This window comes from Drosophila novamexicana, unplaced genomic scaffold (genome assembly GCF_003285875.2).
Source record: "Drosophila novamexicana strain 15010-1031.04,08,12 unplaced genomic scaffold, DnovRS2.1 tig00004560-arrow-pilon, whole genome shotgun sequence".
Lineage (NCBI taxonomy): Eukaryota > Metazoa > Arthropoda > Insecta > Diptera > Drosophilidae > Drosophila > Drosophila novamexicana.
Window position 1 is genome coordinate 1,293,251 of NW_020825054.1, and position 21,454 is coordinate 1,314,704.

General features: G+C 39.8%; 9 protein-coding genes across 10 annotated transcripts; 5 read left to right on the plus strand and 4 right to left on the minus strand.

Annotated features, from left to right (window-relative positions):
* Positions 1 to 912: 912 nt before the first annotated feature.
* LOC115770742 lies at positions 913 to 7,863 on the plus strand. Of its 2 annotated transcripts, XM_030716144.1 has the most exons (4): positions 913 to 1,185; positions 5,962 to 6,769; positions 7,345 to 7,542; positions 7,605 to 7,863. In XM_030716144.1, the coding sequence occupies exons 2-4, from the start codon at positions 6,021 to 6,023 to the stop codon at positions 7,861 to 7,863; spliced, it is 1,206 nt and encodes a 401-aa protein (XP_030572004.1). In that variant the 5' UTR covers positions 913 to 1,185; positions 5,962 to 6,020. The 2 variants fall into 2 exon arrangements, with proteins under 2 accessions (XP_030572004.1, XP_030572003.1); XM_030716143.1 differs by lacking the exon at positions 913 to 1,185 and having other exon boundaries at positions 5,922 to 6,769.
* Positions 7,864 to 10,007: 2,144 nt separating this feature from the next.
* On the plus strand, positions 10,008 to 11,635 carry LOC115770863. Its single transcript, XM_030716300.1, has 4 exons — positions 10,008 to 10,317; positions 10,386 to 10,893; positions 10,946 to 11,269; positions 11,383 to 11,635. Exons 1-4 carry the CDS (start codon positions 10,008 to 10,010, stop codon positions 11,633 to 11,635), a joined length of 1,395 nt encoding a protein of 464 aa, XP_030572160.1.
* Positions 11,636 to 11,669: 34 nt separating this feature from the next.
* Positions 11,670 to 12,912, minus strand: LOC115770864. Its single transcript, XM_030716301.1, has 3 exons — positions 12,042 to 12,912; positions 11,868 to 11,978; positions 11,670 to 11,808 (listed from the first exon to the last, which is right to left on the minus strand). Exons 1-3 carry the CDS (start codon positions 12,827 to 12,829, stop codon positions 11,670 to 11,672), a joined length of 1,038 nt encoding a protein of 345 aa, XP_030572161.1. The 5' UTR covers positions 12,830 to 12,912.
* Positions 12,913 to 13,496: 584 nt separating this feature from the next.
* On the minus strand, positions 13,497 to 14,598 carry LOC115770865. The gene is made up of 3 exons (XM_030716302.1): positions 13,886 to 14,598; positions 13,714 to 13,824; positions 13,497 to 13,653 (listed from the first exon to the last, which is right to left on the minus strand). Exons 1-3 carry the CDS (start codon positions 14,596 to 14,598, stop codon positions 13,497 to 13,499), a joined length of 981 nt encoding a protein of 326 aa, XP_030572162.1.
* Positions 14,599 to 14,837: 239 nt separating this feature from the next.
* Positions 14,838 to 16,167, plus strand: LOC115770866. Its single transcript, XM_030716303.1, has 3 exons — positions 14,838 to 14,933; positions 15,529 to 15,929; positions 16,002 to 16,167. The coding sequence occupies exons 1-3, from the start codon at positions 14,838 to 14,840 to the stop codon at positions 16,165 to 16,167; spliced, it is 663 nt and encodes a 220-aa protein (XP_030572163.1).
* A 140-nt stretch (positions 16,168 to 16,307) lies between these two features.
* On the plus strand, positions 16,308 to 17,004 carry LOC115770867. The gene is made up of 2 exons (XM_030716304.1): positions 16,308 to 16,789; positions 16,848 to 17,004. The coding sequence occupies exons 1-2, from the start codon at positions 16,308 to 16,310 to the stop codon at positions 17,002 to 17,004; spliced, it is 639 nt and encodes a 212-aa protein (XP_030572164.1).
* Positions 17,005 to 17,750: 746 nt separating this feature from the next.
* LOC115770869 lies at positions 17,751 to 18,498 on the minus strand. Its single transcript, XM_030716305.1, has 2 exons — positions 17,972 to 18,498; positions 17,751 to 17,907 (listed from the first exon to the last, which is right to left on the minus strand). Exons 1-2 carry the CDS (start codon positions 18,496 to 18,498, stop codon positions 17,751 to 17,753), a joined length of 684 nt encoding a protein of 227 aa, XP_030572165.1.
* A 1,006-nt stretch (positions 18,499 to 19,504) lies between these two features.
* LOC115770870 lies at positions 19,505 to 20,414 on the plus strand. Its single transcript, XM_030716306.1, has 4 exons — positions 19,505 to 19,729; positions 19,797 to 20,035; positions 20,102 to 20,215; positions 20,273 to 20,414. Exons 1-4 carry the CDS (start codon positions 19,505 to 19,507, stop codon positions 20,412 to 20,414), a joined length of 720 nt encoding a protein of 239 aa, XP_030572166.1.
* Positions 20,415 to 20,440: 26 nt separating this feature from the next.
* On the minus strand, positions 20,441 to 21,402 carry LOC115770798. The gene has a single exon (XM_030716221.1). It carries the CDS (start codon positions 21,280 to 21,282, stop codon positions 20,566 to 20,568), a length of 717 nt encoding a protein of 238 aa, XP_030572081.1. The 5' UTR covers positions 21,283 to 21,402; the 3' UTR covers positions 20,441 to 20,565.
* Positions 21,403 to 21,454: the final 52 nt, after the last annotated feature.

A 21,454-nucleotide genomic window follows, 5' to 3' on the forward strand; every position in this document is an offset into this window, starting at 1 on the left:
AGCTCACCTATATTAAATAAATAAAATATATTGAATAATTGAATATATTCAACCTTATTACATTTCTTAGCGTTATTTCATAAAGTCAATATTGAAGAAATTTAAATAATTTTAGGCAACAAGTATTGAAAGAGTGTTATACAATTCTAAATATATAAGAGTCTAATCTATAAATTCTATTTATCTTTCTCACTTGTCCTTGGACTATTTTGAAAGCAAATATAAACAAGATTTAAATAATTCAATAAAATCAGTTTTTCTCTTATTTGAATAGTCGGCATTGCTAAGACCAAATGCTAAGCTGAGGAGCTGCAGTGATTCGTTCTCTAAATTAGTTCAAGGATTAGAGAAATAAAACTGACGTGCTAAGGATTCGTACAGCTCTATTTTTGTTGACTGTGTGAGGGGTGGTCAGGGAACTGGTGGAGGTATGAGGCTCAAGGCATGTCGCAATTTCCCAATTAGCTACTCATTGAGATAAATTTCTTATGCAAATGATGACAAGGCCAAGCAGCAGCAACAGCCTCCAAGGCGGGCGCTGAAGTGGCATCGACGTCTCTGTCGCTGTTGTTGTAGTTGCCACATCCCTAGCTGGGAGTTGGGGACTCTGGTAACCTTTAACGACGACAAAGACCATGCCCATGCAAAGTGACATTGAATGAGTCGCTCGACGCCGCTGGCTCACTCTCTCTAATTAGCTGCTGACATTTGCCTGCTGCCTGCCAACAGCACAAAAACAACAACACACAGAAAAGCATCACAAATTTGACATAATTAAAATACTGGCGACTGACATCAGCAGCAAAATGAAATACGAAGCAAGTTTACAGTCCCAATCTCAATCCCAGTATCCGTCCCAGACGCAGTCTCAGTTGCTTTTACGCTCTATATTCATAATAATAATATAAAACACAAATATTTTGCTAATTTCTTCGGAGTGCTTCACCAAAGGCGCTAATCCGTTCCGTCAACTGTGCCATATTTATTTTCCGAAGTGATGATGAAATACCGTTAGGATACTCTTAACAAGCTCAGTTCATTGAACCAGCTCTAGCTCACGCCTAGGTGCTAATTAGCAAAGCTTTCAAGTTTAACCTGGTTCATTGGACCTAATAATTGAGCTGCTAACTGAGGGCGCATGAATTTAAAGTGGTTCTCCAACATAAACAATTGAAAATGGACCAGGTTTGTTTGCTGATATATTTGTAAGTTTTATGACTGTATTTTAGGTATGCTGTAGTAGTAGTAGTAGTAGTAGTAGTAGTAGTAGTAGTAGTAGTAGTACCAAAATTGCCCAAAAAAAAACAGGATATCGATATCGATTTTTATCGATTGCTTGGAAACGGAGTAAGTTATCGATTATCGGAAACAAACTCGATCTGTGCAGGCACAAGGAGGACCTACATCTAAAGACATCTCCAACCCCATAATGTATACAACAGCCGAGTCGATATAGCCATGTCCGTCTTTCCGTCTGCCTGTTTCTATGCGAACTATCGTCATGAAACTTTTGCAGAAGTCTCACTTTGCACGTTGCACGCAGTCATATGAATGAACCGGCTGGATCAAAAAACAATATTGTATAGCTGGCATAGGAACGATCGGTCGAAACTTAAGTTGTTATATGGAAAAATTTTTTTGTAGATATCTATACATCTTGAACATACTCGGCATTACCTATTTTCACAGCTGTTCTTAGATACGGCAAAGCATTATGAGCATTATGAAGAGGTTGGGTCTGCAAGGGTATTAAATCTTCGGCATGCCGAAGATAGCGCTTCTTTTTCGTTTTGGTTGGTTTCACTGTCTTGAGTTCTGTCAAGAACTTGTTCAAAAATATTTTACAAAATTGTCATTTACTTACTGTTGCCAGCAAAACTTTCCCAAAAACCATCGACCATAAAGATGCCACCTGGCTATAAATAATACACGTATTTTTCAGAAAATGAGCTACAATTCAAATTGGTATGATGAAAATTATGTTTTTTTAATATAATATTCGCCAACATGTTTCTAATTTCAGTAGCTTTATCCAATTCGAATTTTAATCTTTTTAATGATAATATTTTGGTAGCCAAATTATAAGAGTAATATTAAAAAAGCTTGCTCTGTGTATATTCTTTGATTTATATGAAAAATATAAAGCATTTACATTTTTATTTTAGGCTGGCAGCTTACTTAATCACAACTCAGACAATTAATTTAATTAAGCATTGAATTTCTCTATGGTTTTGGGTAGGAACAAAGATTGCAGAGTTTGTTGCCAAAAATTCCAAATTCAAATTTTCTTATCTGGTTGAGGAATGCGCTTGAGAGAGCACAGCGAACTTTGTTTTACAACATAAACAAACACATACACATACACACATTTAAACTGACACACAGACCGAGTCGCAGCTGATACTCGACATGTAAATTGCTCATACGCAATGTGGGCAGCACCCGCTTCAACAAGCAGCAGCATCAGCAACAACAATAACAACAATAGAAATGGCGCTTATTAAAGTTTGACTTGTTCTTTGGGGCGGGTGTCGAGCTTTAGGTGTGGCAAGCGGCATGTGGCACACAAAATTTGCTGCAACAAAAACATTAAACATTGCTTTTGTGTATTCCGTATGCGATAATTGGGAACAATAGAAGAAATAAGTTGAAAATTGGGAATGGTTGGGGCAAGCGAAACGGAATGGGCCATGTTAGTGCTTCCGCATTTGGCTGCAACATTGCGCCAGTACCAGCAGCAGTAGGTAATTGTCATAGTGTAATAGTGTGTGTGTTTGAAAGTACATAGCGCCCCCCTCACTCTTTTACGGCCAGCACTGCTAAAGACCAACCGACCCCCTTCTACACGTGTAGACGTTTGTTTGCCAGCGACATTCACGTCTCGGTGCGATGCCTGCGGGCATTAAGTGTGATTTTATGCGATTTGTACCGCGGAAAGCCTCTGTCCCCCTTCCCCCCTTGCCAAGAGAAAGAACCGCAGCAGCAGCACCCACTCTCCTCCAACAGGCACTCCCTTGCCTAGCACCAGGCCCATTGCTAATTTACATTTGACAAATGTTTTGCATGCTACGAAAATTTTTGCGACTGCTGCAACGACTGCGATGGCAACTGCAACTGCTGTTCGTTAGGGTCTGAGCACCAGCAACTAATACAAACATATACTACACCCCTTCAACCCCCTCCCTAACCGTACTCAAATGCCACCCGCAGCAGCGCAATGTGTTTTGTTTGCTGCATTTGTTTTCATTTGGTTACAATGCTGACATTGTTTACAGTTCAACTTGGTAAAAATTAGCAAAAATCTCACATGAGCAACCAAAAACCGGGGCAAACTAGAAAAAAATACAAACAAAAAAAAAACAAAAAGGAGCTGAAAATTTGCTTTTATTTAAATTTATGTTGGTTTGTGTGCGGCGTGTTTGTGTGTGCACATAGAAAAGAGGGAAACCTGCATGTGCGATAATTGCTGTGGGTGGCAACTTAAGCGGAGGTGTTGATTGAGTTTCTGTGTGTGGGTGTGTGTGAGGGAGCAAAAATTGCACTTTGCATGGGTCTTCAATATACGTTCTCCAGCAAATAGTTCCCTTTCAATGTGAGCTACGCGGCAGATTCATTTGCAAATGTAAGTCTTGCAGATAAAGATACTAAAAGATTTGTTCTATGCTTGGATAGGTCTTTAATTGTTAACAATACAAACTGTCGCATGATAAAACAACGGACAAATACCTAGTAAGATCTTAAATGCTTAATCCAGTTTCTAAGTAGATACATATTAAACACTAAGCCGAAATGAGTGTCGCTTTAAAATAAAAAAAAAGTAAAATAACTTAAATTTTTGTATTAAATTAAACATTTTTACGTTGCCTTATAATATTCGTCTTATAACACACGTTATTGATTGCAATTGAGAGCATAAACTACAAGTCAATTAGTTACTAAGTTTTTAAAATGTCCCATAGTGTTTAAAAACGATAACACAAAGGTAATTAAATTTTCCAGCCATTTTTTGCATATTGACCATTCAACAAGCTGTTAACTCTATACATAAAACTGTTTATCCTGACTGACTGATTGTTGATCACCACACAGGCCAAACCGTAGGAGCTAGGAAGCTGAAATTTTCACTGTAGTTACCTTATGTGATGAAGGTGCACGGTAAGGCAGGGTTTCCTGAAATTCCACCCTCAAGTATGAAAAAATCGCGAAAAACGCTGGTAAGAAACTTTTTTGTTAACCATCAGATAGACTCAAACTCATTTTCAAAGATCTTTGCTCAAATTCATTTGAGGGGTGCTAAACAATTTTTGAAAAATCCATCCCTACTTAGTGGAAATGGGTTTCAAAGATTTGGTAGGTGACGTTTCGCGCTTAAGTTCATTTCCAAGGATCCATAGGGAAAATCATTTGAGACGTGTTTCACATTTTTCTCAAAATCAAAGCATTCTCGGTAAAAAGTGCAATTCAAAGATTGTTTGGTGATGTTTTAATGTTTTCCGTTTTGCTTAAAGTTATTTTTAAAGCTATTCATAAAAACTTAATGAATACGTTTTTTTACGATTTGGGAAATTCCAACCGCAGCAGTGGTTCATATGTTTGTATGAAATTTGTTTTCTTTACCGTCCGGTCAGTTTCAAAATCATTTTCAAGGCTTTTTGAGCACATTTTTTTTATACGTGCCACCGGCAAGGCCGCTAGTGAAAAATAAACTCGGTATCGATAAATGAAACACATGTTTCAAAAACCACGATATGAAACATAAAAATGTTACTCAATAATTAAAACTTTTATTTTGTAATTCTCAAAGCGATGCAAACCCGCAGGCTCTGCAATATATTATTAAGTTCGAGCACATGGCCATCGGTAATGGGACCATTATCGTACAATTTCAGCCCAGAGCAGAGTGTATTTCGCACCTTTAAATGCCCATTTAACGACACTCAATTGGGTGCTAATTGTACAATTAAACGGTGCTGACATCCCATCGAACCACTAACCGGAGAGGCCTCAGTCTGTCGTATCAGTTCAGCTCTGACAGCTAATGGCACAGATGTAAAAAAAAGGTGAAATATCCGATCCCTGCGCAGCTCATCGACCCTAATGGTAATTGTGTGCATCATAAATTTGGTTCCAATTGCCCAAGAGGCATTCAAAATGGACGCGTTTTAATTGTGCATGCGAAACCTCTTACCCGCCTCCAAACTGAAATTCTGCAACATTTTTAACAGTTAAAAACTGCATTAATTTAACGCATGATTGGCAATGTCACCAAATGAAAGTGTCCCGGCGCATCGCCCACAAAGTGAAATTATGCAAATTGTATGTGGAGTGAGTGTATGCGCGTGTCTGTGTTAATTCAAAGGCAAACTCGACAAATTGGTGGCCCAATTGCTCAATGTGATCTATAAGTCTGAACGGCGACGAACTAACTGCACATTTGCACAAGTGAATTCAAGTGCGAATAAAACAATTTTGTTTATTTACTTATTTGAGCTTACATCGTACAGTTTATTATTTTATTTTATTTTACTAAAAGAAATTACCTGGCGATGCCCGGTTCAAATGAATATCCACGTGGTATAGAAATTTTATGTTTAATGCCCGCCAACTTCAGGCATAATCAAAGCCCCAAAAATTGAACAAATGTGATTCTGACTCTGTGTTTGACGCTCAGATGCCTAAGTCACGCAGGATCATCGTCAAGTTAGCAAACACATGGCAGCATATAAATAAAAATTTATTTACAAATAATATACATAAAACCTTCTTTACACATATATATAAAATAATATACTTAAGTCATATAATATATTTAATTTTTTTATTTTTATTATTGTTATTATTGTTATTTTATTCAATTTTACTGAAGTTGTAAGATTCTGTATTGTCACAACCGTAGCGAAAGTTAGACTAAGACCCAAACAATGGCTAAAACAATTATAATAGTGATTGGCTGTGCCTTAGCGATAACCTTGGTGCTGCTGCTGTGCCAGAGTAATAAGATATTGAAAGCCGGAGCAAACATGAATGATTCAATTGAATTGAAAACATCTCCATTTTCACATGAGCTCACTAGCAAAGACGCCTCCACTACACTTGCAGTGAATTCGTCGCGTCAACAGCTTTTGCTGCTGCATCGTCAAAAGCGGTATCTGCTGTTTCCCGAGGGCAGCTCATTTCAACTGGTCTTCGATTTAATCATACCCATTGTGGACTACACCAATTTCGCCATTCTGGGCATCACCTGTGCTGTCGCCTGGGAGCTACCCAGCAAGCCGCCAAGTGAGCTGCTGGACAACCTGCGCACCCGCTTAAACGATGGCACCCTGGGCACGGTGCGGCGCAACGACAGCGTACTGGGAACGGTCACAACGGGGTACGGGAACAACATGCAAACCGACATTAATTGGAAAGCAATGCATGCGCAGCCAACATCAACGTCTGCCTCTGCATCAGCTTCAGGTTCTGCATCCAATGTCGACAGTTACCCGTACTATACGAATGTCCAGAACGTCGCGGGTTCTTCCGTTTATGCAAATTTTCCTAATGGAGAACAGCATGCACGACGACCGACTAATTGGCATACGCGACAGTCAATACCAAAGTGGCGACAGTGGGCGAACTCTCCCCCAAACGTTGCAACCGCCAACCAAATACGTGGCAATGCTGACCACTGGTCAGACAATTGGTGGCAGAGGAACAAAGAGAGGGTTGAGCAAAATTGGCGTAAAAATCAGCAACAGTGGAGCTCCTACGAGCAGCCAACGAGAAGGTATGTATGCAAACAGACCCTTATAAAAATAAATGTTACCAACAATAAATAAAGAATATTTAATTACATTTTTTTTACAATACGAGTTGCATGAAATAAAAGTAAACGAAATAAAAATGTTCGGTGGTCCGGTTCACACTTCGAAGGTCGAATAAACCCTAAAGGCCCCGCCTTAATCTTGTTTTCTACATCTGCTTCTGAACCCAGCTTTTGGTTCAAGCCTTGGCACTCAAATCTTCTGCATCTTTCAGTGGATCAATTTAAATAATCTCTATCAAAATTTTTATGAGAAGCAACATATTATTCGAATTAAGTTAATTTTTCAAAATTACAGTGCAGTATTTTAAATTATCCAAACAACAAAATAATTTTCAACTAAGACATTCTTCAACAAACTTTCGATTCAGGTTAAGTTTCGACTGTTTATTAGTCAGTTTATCAGGTATAAAACCGGATTACGTCAAAGAAATTTAAATAATTTAAAAACAATTTTTTTGTTTGCATATATAATCTAAATGTTACTTAAAAATTAAATTAATGCCACACATGCATACTTATAAAACATATAACAACAGGTACAGCTTCCAACAACGTCCACGACAGATGCTAAGGGAACCACCAAAGCATCAGATTTATCCAGTATTCGGAAGACGGCGACGACGGCGAGACGTTCAGCCACATGCAGAGGATGACGTCATCGAGCGTCTGCATTTGGATCAGCATCTGAGCTCCCGAGGGCTGCTCTTTGGCAAGATCGAACGATTATATAAGTCGTAAGTGCTGTCCAGAGAGACTTACACAGCCATGACCCACTGTACTTATCCGTGTCCCACAGGCGACAGCTCAATGGCACCGCATGCATTCAGCGGGCACTCTGCGAATCGGGGCAGCGTCAAGCGGGCGTGAGGCAGGCGGCAGCTGAGCCCCAGAGCTTTATTATGGAGCTGGTGTCGGCCATCTTTCAATTGCCCAGCAGCAACGAAGCTGGCGAAGTGCTGAAGCACATCTCACCACATTATCTGGAAGCGCATCAGCAGCAAGGAAGCTGTCGACAAATTTATGGCGATTGCAGTCACACATTTTGGTTGGAATAAAGAAAAGTTGTCTTTAATATACTCATGATTTATTATTTATTATTGTTACGAACAAAGAGAACGTGCTATATACCAATGCCTGGAGGCATAAATGTAAATGAGAAAATCGTGGGGTTTCGGTTACGAGTCCAAGCAATTATATCAAATAGTCGTAACACTAATGTTTTCAGTCTTTTCAATAAAAACAATATAGTGCTCAGTGCAACGAGTGCTCAGAACAACGAGAATCCGTATTCGAGCCGCTGGTGAGCATATGTGTATAGTAATGTCTTTGACTAAGGCCATAGTAGCCAATGCTTTTTAGAAACAGTTTTTTAGATAACTTATACCTATATTATAACACATTTAATTGTGTAAATAATAAAATAAAATATATAAGAAAATAAACCTTCCATTACCATGTTGATATAACGATATGTTTCCCTTGTCTGTTTTTCCTGTTTACTCATCACTTTAATTTGGCCAAGATTCGATAATGAAACGAGAAAGAAGGGCTATCTTTGGCATGCCAAAGATTTAATACCCTTGCCGACCCAACGTTTTCATAATGCTCATAGTGCTTTGCTCGTATCTAAGAAGCACGTGGAAAGTAGTTAATGCCGAGTTTGGTCAAGATATCTTGAAAAAAAACGTTGTTTATACAATAATTTACTTTCCGACCTATCGTTCCTATGGCAGCAATTTGATATAATAGTCCGATGTAAATAAGATTTTGCAAAAATAAAGACAGCATAGTGAAATCTCTTAATGTCGTGTTTGATCAAACAACAACTTAATTTTCAACGGATCGTTCCTATACCAGCTATATGATATAGTGGTCCGATTTTCATAAGATTTTGCATATATATGAGGAGCATAGTAAAACTAATAAATCTTGAAAGACAACAAAAAATTGCATACAAGAACCTACTTCTCGACCGATCGTCAGAAATAGGGACTTTTGCAAAGTTTCATAAAGATAGCATTTAAACTGAGAAACTAGTTTGCATGGAAACAGACAGACGGACATGGCTGTATCGACTCGGCTGTTGATACTGATCAAGAATATATATACTTTATGGGGTCGGAGATGTCTTCGACAAAATTATAATACCCCCTGCAAGGGTATAAAAATATGAGAAAATTAAACTCTATTGATGTAGTCGCAAACTAAATATAATATTAATGGCTACTTAACCCATGTGGCTTATCTTAAGAACTTTCCAGTTCCGTCCAAAAAATTGGCAGCGTGAAAAACTAATTTGAGCCTTTAAATAGAGCAATGAGCATACGAAACAAAGGCAAAGCGAAAGACAAACTGCTAGTCAGAACAAAACAGAGGGGGAAAATGTATTAAAATTACTGAAGAGGGGTATGACAAGCCTGTGAATTTCCCTGTAAATTATGTGTATTAAGCCAAAATAAACCAATTGAAAACAAATAGACTCGGACGATTATCTTAATGATTAGAACAATAAAAATATAACACATTTACAGCAGGGTCATCTTTACGTTTTTTGGATCAGTTTTGTAACAATTTGATATACCCGGCCTTGAGGCATTAAGCTATAGCACAAGAAGAAAAGTGTGAAAACTAATAAGAGAAAAAATAATAACTTTTTTTGGCACGCCGAAGATGAAATACCCTTGTGCAGATATATATTTTAAAAAAGTGCTTTGATTTGATTCGCTTTTGGCGTTGTGTTAGGAAAATAGGGAAACTTACAATTGCAGAGTTATAATGGCCCGAACCAATCGGAAAGAAGGATTTGTGCACAGTTTCATGACAATAGCATTGTTGATACAGCTGCTGATGTTGATCAAGAATATATATACTGAATGAAGTCGAAGGTGTCTGCTTCAATGCGTTATCCATTGTATGATAAAGTGCGAATACCTCTACAAGGGTATTAAAAAAAGCTCTCATACGTTACACCAACAATGCCAAGACAAACTTGCGAGCTCTCTGCGGGCATATTAGATGCTTGCTGTGCTGAGTTTGTGTGGAGAGATGGGAAAGCGGGGTACAAGCCGCAATTAACAGCCCAGCCATGAACTAAGCGCTGCTTTTTGTCCGTGTCTTTCAAACAATTGGTTGAGTCAGCATTTGGGAACTTTGGCTGACAGTTGGCGTATGGACGACGCGTTGACCACAAGTGTAGGAAATGTGCATCAACAACAAAACAAGAAGCAAGCCCTCGATCTTAATCCCGTTGCTGCTGTTGCTGTTGGCCAGCTTAGGTGTTTGCCAGGGCGATGTACTGAAATCCGGAGGCGGTGCCATTGAGCTGCCAACATTTGGGCCATTGCTGAATGTAGACAATGCTGATGGAAGCGATGGCAACTCGGATTTTGAGCAGCTCATCGAGTCGAAACTTAACGAATCAGCCAGGAGCCAAACAATGCAGACACAGGAGCTGCTCTCGAGGAAGCGACGCTATTTGATATTTCCGGAGGGCAGTTCCTTTCAGATGGGTGAGTCTGTCTCGTCGTTAATGCCCCTAAACGTTGCCATTTACATGCTTCATTTATTCCGGCCACAGTTTTCGACGAAGTCATCTGCGTTGTGGACTACACCAACTATTTAGTGCTGGGGATTACCGTTGCCCTGGCCTGGGAATTACCCAGCAAGCCGCCCAGTGAAGCGCTTGAGGATCTATTGGACAAGTTGGAAGATGGCACAATAGATGTTAGTCGCAACGACACTGTGTCCAACATAACCTATGTGGATGATGCCCAAAAGCCAACGAACAACCAAAACAACAACAACAGCTACACGCCTAACTACATTAACTTGTCAAATGGAGCAGGTGGGAGCAGCAACTATAATTCTTACTATAGCAGCTCCCCAGTGTTTCGCACACCGATGCATCCAACTTATCAATATACGGATAGCTTTTACCGACGACCCAGCATTCCAGCCAGACGCAAGGATAGTCACTATTACTACAGCAGTCCACTGAGCAGCGTACGCAATCCCTTCCTGAAGTATTTGCAGCGCCATAACCAGGCCCAGAACTCACGCTATCCCTACTGGGCCTTGAGTTCGCAGTAAGTAAATGCTAAAATATACCGATATATCTTTTAATCTTTTGTCCGTTAGTTTAAAGAACGCAGTGCGCCAGCGGAATAGCTTCAATAGTTCACCCAGCAATCTTCGCCAGCCAAATGGATATTATGCACCGGCCAAAGAGCAGCAGAGGACCCCGCACAAGGCGAAGTCGACGCCGCCGCGTCATCATAAAATATATCCGGTATTTGGCAAACGAAGCTTACCAGATGCAGCCAATCTGCATCATCGTCACAGACGTAGTGGTGTTGCCAATGTACCCGATGCTGACTTAACCCGAATGGAGAACATACAGATCAAATATCATCGGAACAGTCGGCAAACCTTGTATGAAAGAATTGAAAAGTATCTTGATAAGTAAGTAAATGAAAATCTAGATAGTTGGAGCCTGAGAAATTGCAATGGGTTATTCTCCACTTATTCGTATCAACTTTTAAAATGAGATGCTATCTCATATTTCTGTTTTTCAGACGCGGTCACAATGGACATCAATGCGTGCTGCGTACTCTATGTGAAACTGGGCAGAAATCCAATGAGCATGAGCCCGGTAGCTTCGCTGGCGAACTGCTTCGTGCGGTATTTACCATACCAGAGGCGTTGGATCATGAGCCCGTAGCCTATCGAGATAGTCGGTACGACAAAGCTCATGCCCATAAAGGTGACTGCGCTGCTCTCTATCCCGAGTGCAAGCTATCCATCTGGGATGCACCATTTATACAATAAAGAGAAACCAATTTTTGTTTCAATGTCGTTTTATTTAATGACCCCACTTGCCATCAAGCAACACACCCAACAGGTTTAATTTACACTGATCCCTAAATTGTCGGTCGCAATCCTCTGCATTCATGCGCATCATACGACTGTAGTCATCTTCCACGCCTGAAATGGTGGGCAGGCTAAATGAAAGATCGGTTCTGAATAAGATGTCCGTTATATTTTGAAAGCAATCACTTACGTAAAGATCAAACGGACTATATCCTGCAACATGGAGTAGCCTGGTGGCAGAAGCAAACGCTTGCTATCGCAGATGGCGCGTAGGATACACGCTTTGGTATCGATACCAAGACTGCAAGAGAGAAAATATATAAGATAGTTTTGCATCAGAAATTGAAAAAGCCCTATGCCCTACAGCTTGCGGAACCCTCCAAATTGCTCGAACAACTGCCGACGATCGCGATGTCCATGGTATTGTTGCCAGTCGGTGAAGTGCTCCAGATCTGGATAGGTAACAGCTTCATAAGGTGCTGTTTCGGGATCGTAAGGCTCTTCTTCTATTGGACTCTCAACGTGTTGCGATTCCACCGATCTATACCAACGCTTGCCATATTTGTTCCAATTGCGCGCTGCCGTTGTCCATTTGCTCCACTTCCCAGGCTGCTTATATTTCTCATAATATGGTCTTGCTGGTGTCCAATTCTCAAAACGCTCTCCGTACTTCGACCATTGCTTCCACTTTGCCGGATCGGCATAGTAAGGCATTTGAGGCCTGTAGTCTATGCGTTGATGAAGCCTTAATGGCTTTGGCTTCTTAACTGGTGTTGCCTTATATCGCCAATCGGTACCAGCTATCCAAACATATGTTGGCTCTGTGGTTGTTTTGGGTTCTGGAGTTGTAGTTGTTCTGGGTCGAAAACGTTTCGGATAGACATCCTCACGACTCGAAGGCACTGGATAGTAACAGGCCTGCTCAATGTTCATGGCCACGCCCTTGGGGAAGCTAGAGAGAAGACCTTTACTTATAGACCCGGTAAATTTCAAATTCGAACCCTTCGGAAACAACACAAAGCGCTTTTGACGCGAGAAAACACGTTCCACAACATGGTTTAACTCTGTTCTGTTTCGCTCGCCAAAGACCACCAGCGCAAATGCCAGTTGCCCGAGCAATTGAATCCAAAGACTGCATCTCATGACTGACATTAACTGATTGAGATGTCAAAAGAAAGCTAACGATAGCTGGTAGATTCAATAAGTACACTTAAGGTACACTTAATAGATTATGATCTATTCAGATTGAGTGTAAATTCTTAAGCAAATAGCAATAACAAAAAAAAAATTGAGTGAGGAATTTGATGTTTGTATTTCAAAAAAAAAAAAAAGTCAACGACATTCATTTGCTTAAAAACGGTTCGAAATGCCAGATATATAGATCAATATAATTTGTAGAGGAGCGTGCAGGAATCACTTACGAGCCTGTTAATCCTCTTTAAGATTTCCATTAAAAATATTAAAATTTTGGTATATTGCATGTTAAGTGCTTTTCAAATTGGGTAGCCCTCCATATTAAATATATGTTCTTGCCAATGAAGTTCAGACGGGCTTAGGCTTTCAGGCTTGGGAGAAACCGTTCTGGATGTATTTATTAATTAGATAGCTCGTTCCATCTCTATCTATCTGTACAAGATTGATGCTTTAGGAGAATATTTATAAATATTTTTAAAAATTACACAACATTGCATTGTATAAAGATTCACAGAGGATATTTTTCTGACTTTTATTGAGCTTCGGTCATAATAAAATTTCAAACTACTTTTCTCAAGGAAAATATTATATTTTGTATTTTTTAAAACTACATTTTAGTTAATTTTTAATTATTAACAGCATTTATTTTGTCTAATCTACCACTTAAAAGCCAAATCAATAAGTTCATATTGCATTTGGTCTTCAACTCCTGAGCACAGGCATCGGCATCCTTCATCATAACGCGGGTATAATCATCCTCCAGTCCATCTAGTCGGGGCATCCTAAATATAAGCATGAAACCCATTAAACACGTTTAAATTGGCAGCACTTAATTAACCTACGTGAACACTATACGCAACATATCCTGGAGCATGGAATATCCTGGTGGCAATAAAAGACGCTTCGAATCACATATGCTACGCAATATACAGGACTTTATGTCAATTCCAAAGCTGAAAAGGAGTTTCATCTTAAGGTATGAACCACTCATTAATATTCTTTAGATGTTATTACCGTGCACTAAGTCCACTAAAGTGTTCGAAGAGTTGTCTTCGGTCACGATGGCCATGAAAATGTCGAGATTCGACAACTTCGTTTGGTCTAGGTCTGAGCCATTGCCTTGTCCAGTCGGCTGTCCACTTCGGGGCAGGTGTAGTCCATTTCGCCCATCTGGTCTTGTTGGTCATTTGCGAGCGGTGCTTATTCGCACTGCTTTGCCATATTTGAGCCTGGTTTGCTCCATACTTTGCCCATTGCTGCCACTTGTGAGGATTAGCGTTACCGTCGAGATCAATACGTTGGGTCTTTGGAGGTTGAAGATTAGGCTGATGCGGTCTTGGCCTCGGCTTTGGCAATGCCTGCGCCTTAAAACGCCAGTCGGTGCCGGGTATATACACATACGTATCTGTTGTCCTTGTCAGAGGCTTTGGTGTTGTTGTTTTCTTTGACAGGAAACGCTTTGGATACAGATCGTCTCGAGTGCCAGGTATGGGAAAATAAACGGCTTCCTCCAATTGGAAAGTGATGCCACGTGGATAGGTCGAGAGCAGACCATTGCTAAAGTTGCAAGTAAATTTAAAGAATGAGCCAGGCGGAAAGATTACCGCACGCTTCCGGCGACCGAACACTCGCTCATAGGCTGACCTCAGTTGAGTCTGTTGAGGTCTCAGCTCCCCATGACTACTACTGAGTAGCACCAAAAGTACAAAGAACTGAGTGTGCAGCATTTAAGGCACAGCAAACGCACAGAACGAAATGATTTCAAAGCTTCACTTGCATATGGGGTAAGTACTTACTGTGAACAGATTGGTTCAATATTTACTTTGAGTTGATTGATTTCTTGATTTATTGACTGTACTTATAACTAGATTCCATTAGCCCAGAGACCCAATTTGAACATTTTTTATTTACAGGCTGATCAGTAAAGGTGTCCGATTCAAGCCGCACAGTTCTCTTAGTCTGAAATATGGAACATACTCGGCTGCCCTACCAAGTACTAATCTTTCTTATTGGCTGCAAATATTCCAGCACGTTATTATTTCCGGCATCATCCTCCCTGGGGGTAAGCAAAAGTTTGGCTATATAAAACTGTGTCTTCTGACTGAATGTCTGACCGTATAAGAGCTAAGAAGTTAAAATTAATACTGCAACTACCTCATGTGTTTGTAAAAAATTGCGAGACGGGTTTTTTGGTTCATTTTGATCTCTGCTTAAATTCATGTCAGAGGCCTTTCACACTTTTTAAAAATTCACCTCTCCTCGGTGAAAATGGGGGTAAACAATTTGCTGGGTTTCAAGTTTGAACTTATTGAAAATTCGTGTTTCACACTTATCTCAATATCCATTGCTCTTGGATGAAAAATTTATGAAGACAAGTTTTCTTTTTGGGTTCAAGCGGAAAGCGTTGATTCCAAATTGTGGTTCTTAATTCAATAGATGACAAAATATTTTAAATATCTTAACCTGAGATGTAGATTTCAGGATAGAATGTGGGCAAATGTGCAACCAGCAGACCCGGACAAGGCCGGGATATCCTGGTGGCAATAAAAGACGCTTCGAATCACATATGCTACGCAATATACAGGACTTTATGTCAATTCCACTAAGAAGAATTTTCTTTTCCATTGATTTATCAAAATTTAATTTCATTTTGTTAGCTCACCTCCTCTGTTTCCGTGCCTATTGCTGAGTTCTATCCGGAACGTCGAATACTGATCGATTGGTGTTTCGCCATTTCTTACGACTTGCCCAGCGACTTGAGCTCATTTTATAGCATACCCATATGGCCGGGTTTTGCAAACTATCAAACCAAGCGGGAACTACCTCGCACTGATAACAATGAACTAAGCTTGTATGCGAAATATGGTTACAATGCATTAACACAAACACATCCTAAGGATTTCTCAGCTGGCGAGCTTTATGCGAGCATTGAGGATGCATTCACCTCATATGGATTCCATGAGACCTGCCTGTTGCGCAGCGTTTGTGAACTGGCTAAGCATCCGTTCGACGATATGCATCAGCACATATTAATTGATATTTTGACGTTTATATTGAGGTGGGTTTGGGCTTCCCAGTTATACCTACTAGATACCTCTTTATATATAGATATTATATCTTTTCTTTGCAGTCCAACACAGCATGATGGTTTTCTGGAAAGTGAGCATGTCTATAAGCTAGCCTACGAACAGGCAGAGCTTTATGGATTTCTTGGCAACGATTGCGGCCACCTCTATGCGCATTGCAAACACGATATCTTGAGACTTATTAGTAAGGTCATGTTTCACAATGATTAAATACACTGAATAATCAGCACGTGATGTAAACTGTAAAGTCTGTGCGTTTCATTAGCATCTGATTCGGGTCTGTCTGGACTTCAGCTGGGTAGTGCGTTGTTATCGTTGTCGTTTTGTGTTCCATTTCGTTTCACTACGAAATGTATCTTAAGAGTGTGCGCTTCATTTTTGGTCTGGTGGCAGCGCTGTACCTGTGCCAGGCCAGTGCCAAAATGTCTCTATTCTTTCCGGCCTCGTCGGTGTACCAGGTAACGGCGGCCTTATCAGTGCCGATCGTAATACCGCAACGCAAATTATTTTGGGACTGGGGCTTGCAAATGAACTACGCAATGCCCAGCAAGCCATCCAGTTTTTACGCGGCTGCCATTTGGCCAGATGAGTTTGCCCGGCGTGACAAACGTCAGCTGCGCAATGAGACACAAAAATATATGCCAGTGGATCTGAATAATATGCATCCCAGCGATCTTACCGCTGGGGAGCTCTATATGAGCATCGAAAATATGCTTATTCGCTATGGCTTCGATGAGACCTGCCTGCTGCGTAGTGTATGCGAACTGGCTCGACATCCGTTTCATGATGAGGAACAGAATATGCTGACGGCTCTCTTGACATTTACTCTAACGTAAGTAATCGGATCTATTTTTGAGCCATGTGTCACATATCTCACAATACACTTTCAGTCCTTCTCTGCATGCGGCCTTTGCACCAGGCGAAACTATTTACCGCGAAATCTATGAGCATGCCGAGCAACAGGGCTTTATGGGCGCAGATTGTGCCCAACTTTATAGACAGTGTCCGGTCGACTTCCTAAGTGCCATAAGCAAACTTATCCACTAACATAAAATTAATTTGAAGACTTGCATAATATTTGTTATTTAAGGCGCCTATTGTATCTTTATTGAATTTATAAACACGTAGTTATCTACCCTGTATCCATTAACAAATGCTTAAAATTTAAACAAAAGTCTCAATATCAATTATTGATCAGGATGACATGCTCTCTGATTATTACAGACCGCGAAATTTGATATAAAAAGAATAGATATTCTTCACAAATCAGTGTTAGAACAATAGTTGCCCCGCAATCAATAAATATTTAATCGCTTTCTCTACATTTTTGAATACACAGATCAATTTTATCTCACATATCTTATAGGTCACTTTCAATTAAATTTTTATTTCTGCCTGGCAGATGTGTTAACAATTAAAATCAACTTTTACAATTGAATAGATTTGTTGAAAATTGCCTTTATTTGTTTACATTCCAAAATCAATCTATTATATATTTTGTATTAAACTTGTCTTCAACATTTTTGTTTTCAGTTTGATTTTAAAAAAATTAGCCTAGTCTATATTCTATGTGAATGAATTTCATACTCTATCTTAAAAGCAATAGTTAATAAACGAAAAGATTGACGTTCCAACAATGCCCAACTTATTTCCTAATTCCCACTTCTTCTATTTTAGAAATTGGTAATTATACTTTGATATAACCACAAGCCCAAATCCTGAACCACATCAACAATGACCCATTTCCATTAAGTGGCTTAGTCATTAATTTATAGATTTAAAGTAATTTTATTTCATCCTACTAGATTGGTGACAATATTGAGCACATCCAACTTACACTTTGGATAAGCTTGCTGGCAATCACCGCCCATGAAGCCCAATTTCTCGGCTCGTTCATATCGATATTGATATAACTTTTCATTGGGGCCAAAGCCATCATGCTGCGAAGGCCTATCGTATGAGTAGGAAAGAGTATTCAGTCAGATGTTAATGTTCTGTAGTGGAGTGCACTTACGTTAGCAAAAAGCTGATGATCTGAACAATCAGATTATAGCTATAACTGTGATTATCCGCAAAGGGATGCAGTGCCAGTTCGCAGACACTGCGCAGCAAGCAGGATCTGTGAAAGCCGTAGTCCTGCAATATGCCCTCTATACCCAAATAAAGCTCGCCGGCAGTGAAATCCCGGGGATGTACTCCACGCTCAGCCTCTAGCAGATCCATGGCTGTGCTTGTTAAGTTATTTAAATTACGCTTACGACGCTCTAGTGCGTTGGACCAAATGGTGGGATTGTAGAATGATGCAAGATCAAATGGCAAATTATAATTCATTTGAAAACCCAAGTCCATGAAGACCTTTCGCGAATCTGGTATATCAATAGGCACCGACATAGATGACGTCACCTGCAGCACCGTGGATGTAGGAAATAGCAAAAGGCCACAGGAGCCTGTGATTGAAATCGAAACGATGATCGCAACGAGAATCCCGTTTGAAGATTTCGAGTTGTGCTGCTGTGGCTGTCGCATTTCGATGTGATCCATATGACATATGATAAGCCAAGCTGCGTTCCGGTTTTCCGATTTCTCTATGTGGCTCTTCAATTAACCAAACTGTTAATGAGTCAAACATTTGTTCTGCGTGAGTCCCAATTAGAAGGGTAAAAGCTGCAGAAACTGGAACGCAGTTTCTGAAAAACAATAAAAAAAATAGCATGCATCATTTATTGTATACCTGCACCTAAAATCACCCATACTGAACTAATACCCTACAACAGTTAAAAGACTACACTGGCAAAGTAAGAAATAGGTGTTTCTACGAAATTCCTTTTTCTAGATATACATACATACCAAGTGAAGAGAAACAGTTCTTATAAATTGTTTGCATATTGTATACTTCAACTTGACAAACGCTTAATATTATATTTTATAAATATTTTTTAAATTTCTGTCAACAAAATATTCTAAATAAATATTCGCTAACAGAATTAACGCTCAAGAATTAATGAAATGTTTATTTTTACAACATGGTAAAAGCAAAATTTTATTTTTAATTTTTGCTAAATTGTTGACAGGCATATTAGCTAAAAAGAACATGAAATGTAACTTTTTTTTAAATATTTTTGTGAAACGGACAAAAAATAAAAAGATTCTCCGAAGCACAAGTCATAATTTATGAAAAACAAAAATAAATTGACTAGTATCTTCTTGTCCGCAGCCTTTTAAATCGTTGGTTTGACAACATGTTAAAGAGGCTGTTAACTTTGAAGGAAACATTGCAAATTATAGACACTATTAAATTATAACAAAAGAAACCATTTCTTCATTTAATATATTATTTAAAAGTACAATTGTTCCATAACCTCTAGATTATAATTTTTTATACTATGGTTGATATGTCGACAAAACAGCACAGCTCTGTTATTGTTGGTGTAGCTCAACTGTCAATTTCTTAAGCAAATAAATGTTGCGTGGCCTTTTGAAGTTCTATTCAATGCTTAACATGGTGCAATGACCACATTAGTATGTCAAACGTTCTAATGGCAACAAGATGAGCCCCAACCAAGACCAGAGAATTTTAAATGTGCTGCTGCTAGCGATAATTTGCGGAACGGCAATAGTAGCTGCCCATACGAACAGCATCAAGCCTAGCTTTATTACAGATGGTAGTCAGGGTAACGTAAGTGGAGTGCCGATTCCGAGCCGAGCTAATCCACCAGCCAAACTTATTCGAGCAAAACGTGTGGCTATTTTCAATGGCCAGGGCGTTGTCAAGGTACGTCATTTACACAATTCGTTCGAATAAAAAATCTCGCATCATTGCTAAAATAATGTTTTTATAGTTCGTCAGCGGCGTAGCACATCCTGTCAAACAAGTTGATAAGGATCAATCCTTTTGGTTCTTTTATAACTTTCAAAACCAATATATACCCACAACCATACCAATATATTGGTGGAGTTTTTGGAATACAACTGCATTTGTTTCCACAGCGCGACAGTTACGCAAAGGCATGCAGGCGACACTGCACCGGGACGATACGCGCAGTTGGGTCTACGATACCATCGAGGCGGGCATGGAACTGTAAGTGTGCAGATCTCACCAATTGCATTATATGATTTGATGCATCAACACCGTTTCTCGCCGTAGGCTGGATGGTAGTGAACGAGGCGCCAGCTGTCTGCTACGCAGCATATGTGAAATCTCTCAATTGCCTTTCGAGGATAGTAATATTTTTAGCGAAATTCTCAATGCAGTGCTGATGTGAGTATTTAAGCTATTTGCAAATACTACTAATACTTATATCAACCCTTCTTACAGACCCACCGTGGATAACGTCGCCGAAAAGTATTTGAACGCTAGAGATGCGGGTCGTGGCGGAGCAGATTGCTTAAAAACCTACAGCGATTGCAATCAAAGAGTTTGGAACTGGTTAACGCATATTACGAAGCTGAGTTTTTGATAACCCACACATTTAAAAAAAAACAATTAGATCCAATTTACGTGATTGCGTGTTTTACTAAAATATGGTTACATATTTTTTGACATGATTTTAAGCTGGTTTAATTTAGTAACCCAAGAAAGCACGCACTTCTCCCAATCAGCACTTAGTCCTATCTCATAGTTTTTCTCATACTGCGACGACGCCACTCGGCCCAGGCCTCACAGAGCATAGGTTTCTTCCAGCAGATGCACTCGCTTAACGGTAGCGCGTTGGGCTTCATACGCACGCATTCAGAGAAAGCCGGATATGGTGTTAAGGGCTTGGTGCAAATAAGTGGCCTTTTCGTCTTTAGACAGTCGGGTGGAATGCGACCCGCACGGTGACAGCGACGCTTAAAGCGCGGGCAGTCGAGGCTTTCAGCAAAATCGCAATTTTCGGGCTGTGGGCAAGCAGTTTTTGGCTTGCGGTTCTTGCGGCGCCTCAGTGGTGCAGCCTTGGCCTTTTCAAAGCAGCAAATCTTCTTCTTCTTTAGCTGTACCGGAGGGCAAGATACCCAGGTTTGCCAGTACTTGCGATTGGCCTTATCCGATTCAACGTAGTAGATATCATCAAATCGCGGATTGAATGGGCAGTACACAGCTTCCTCGTCACAGAAGGGATTCAACCATATGGACGGCTGCTTAGCTATCCTTTTTTCGTTAACCTTTGGCGGTGGAGTCAACATTAATTCTGGTTTTCCGCATGGGAAGTTGTCAAACTTCTTTGGACAAACGCTCTCTTTCTTCTTTTCACATTTATTGGATTTCATACGCAGGGAAACCATAGCCCGAAAGCTGGGCAACTTGCTAAAAGTCCCACGTCTTACCAACGATTTGAGGGCCAACATTTTACAAAAATTTCTTTCTTTCTAATTTTATTTTTAGTTTAACAATCCGAAATACTGTATATTGAATTTAGAAAATATTCCAAAAAATAAACCAAACCGTCTAGAGAAAACGAAAAGGTGAACTGACTTCCAGCTGTTAAATTTGTAGACTGAGCATTTCAGCTAACGTTTT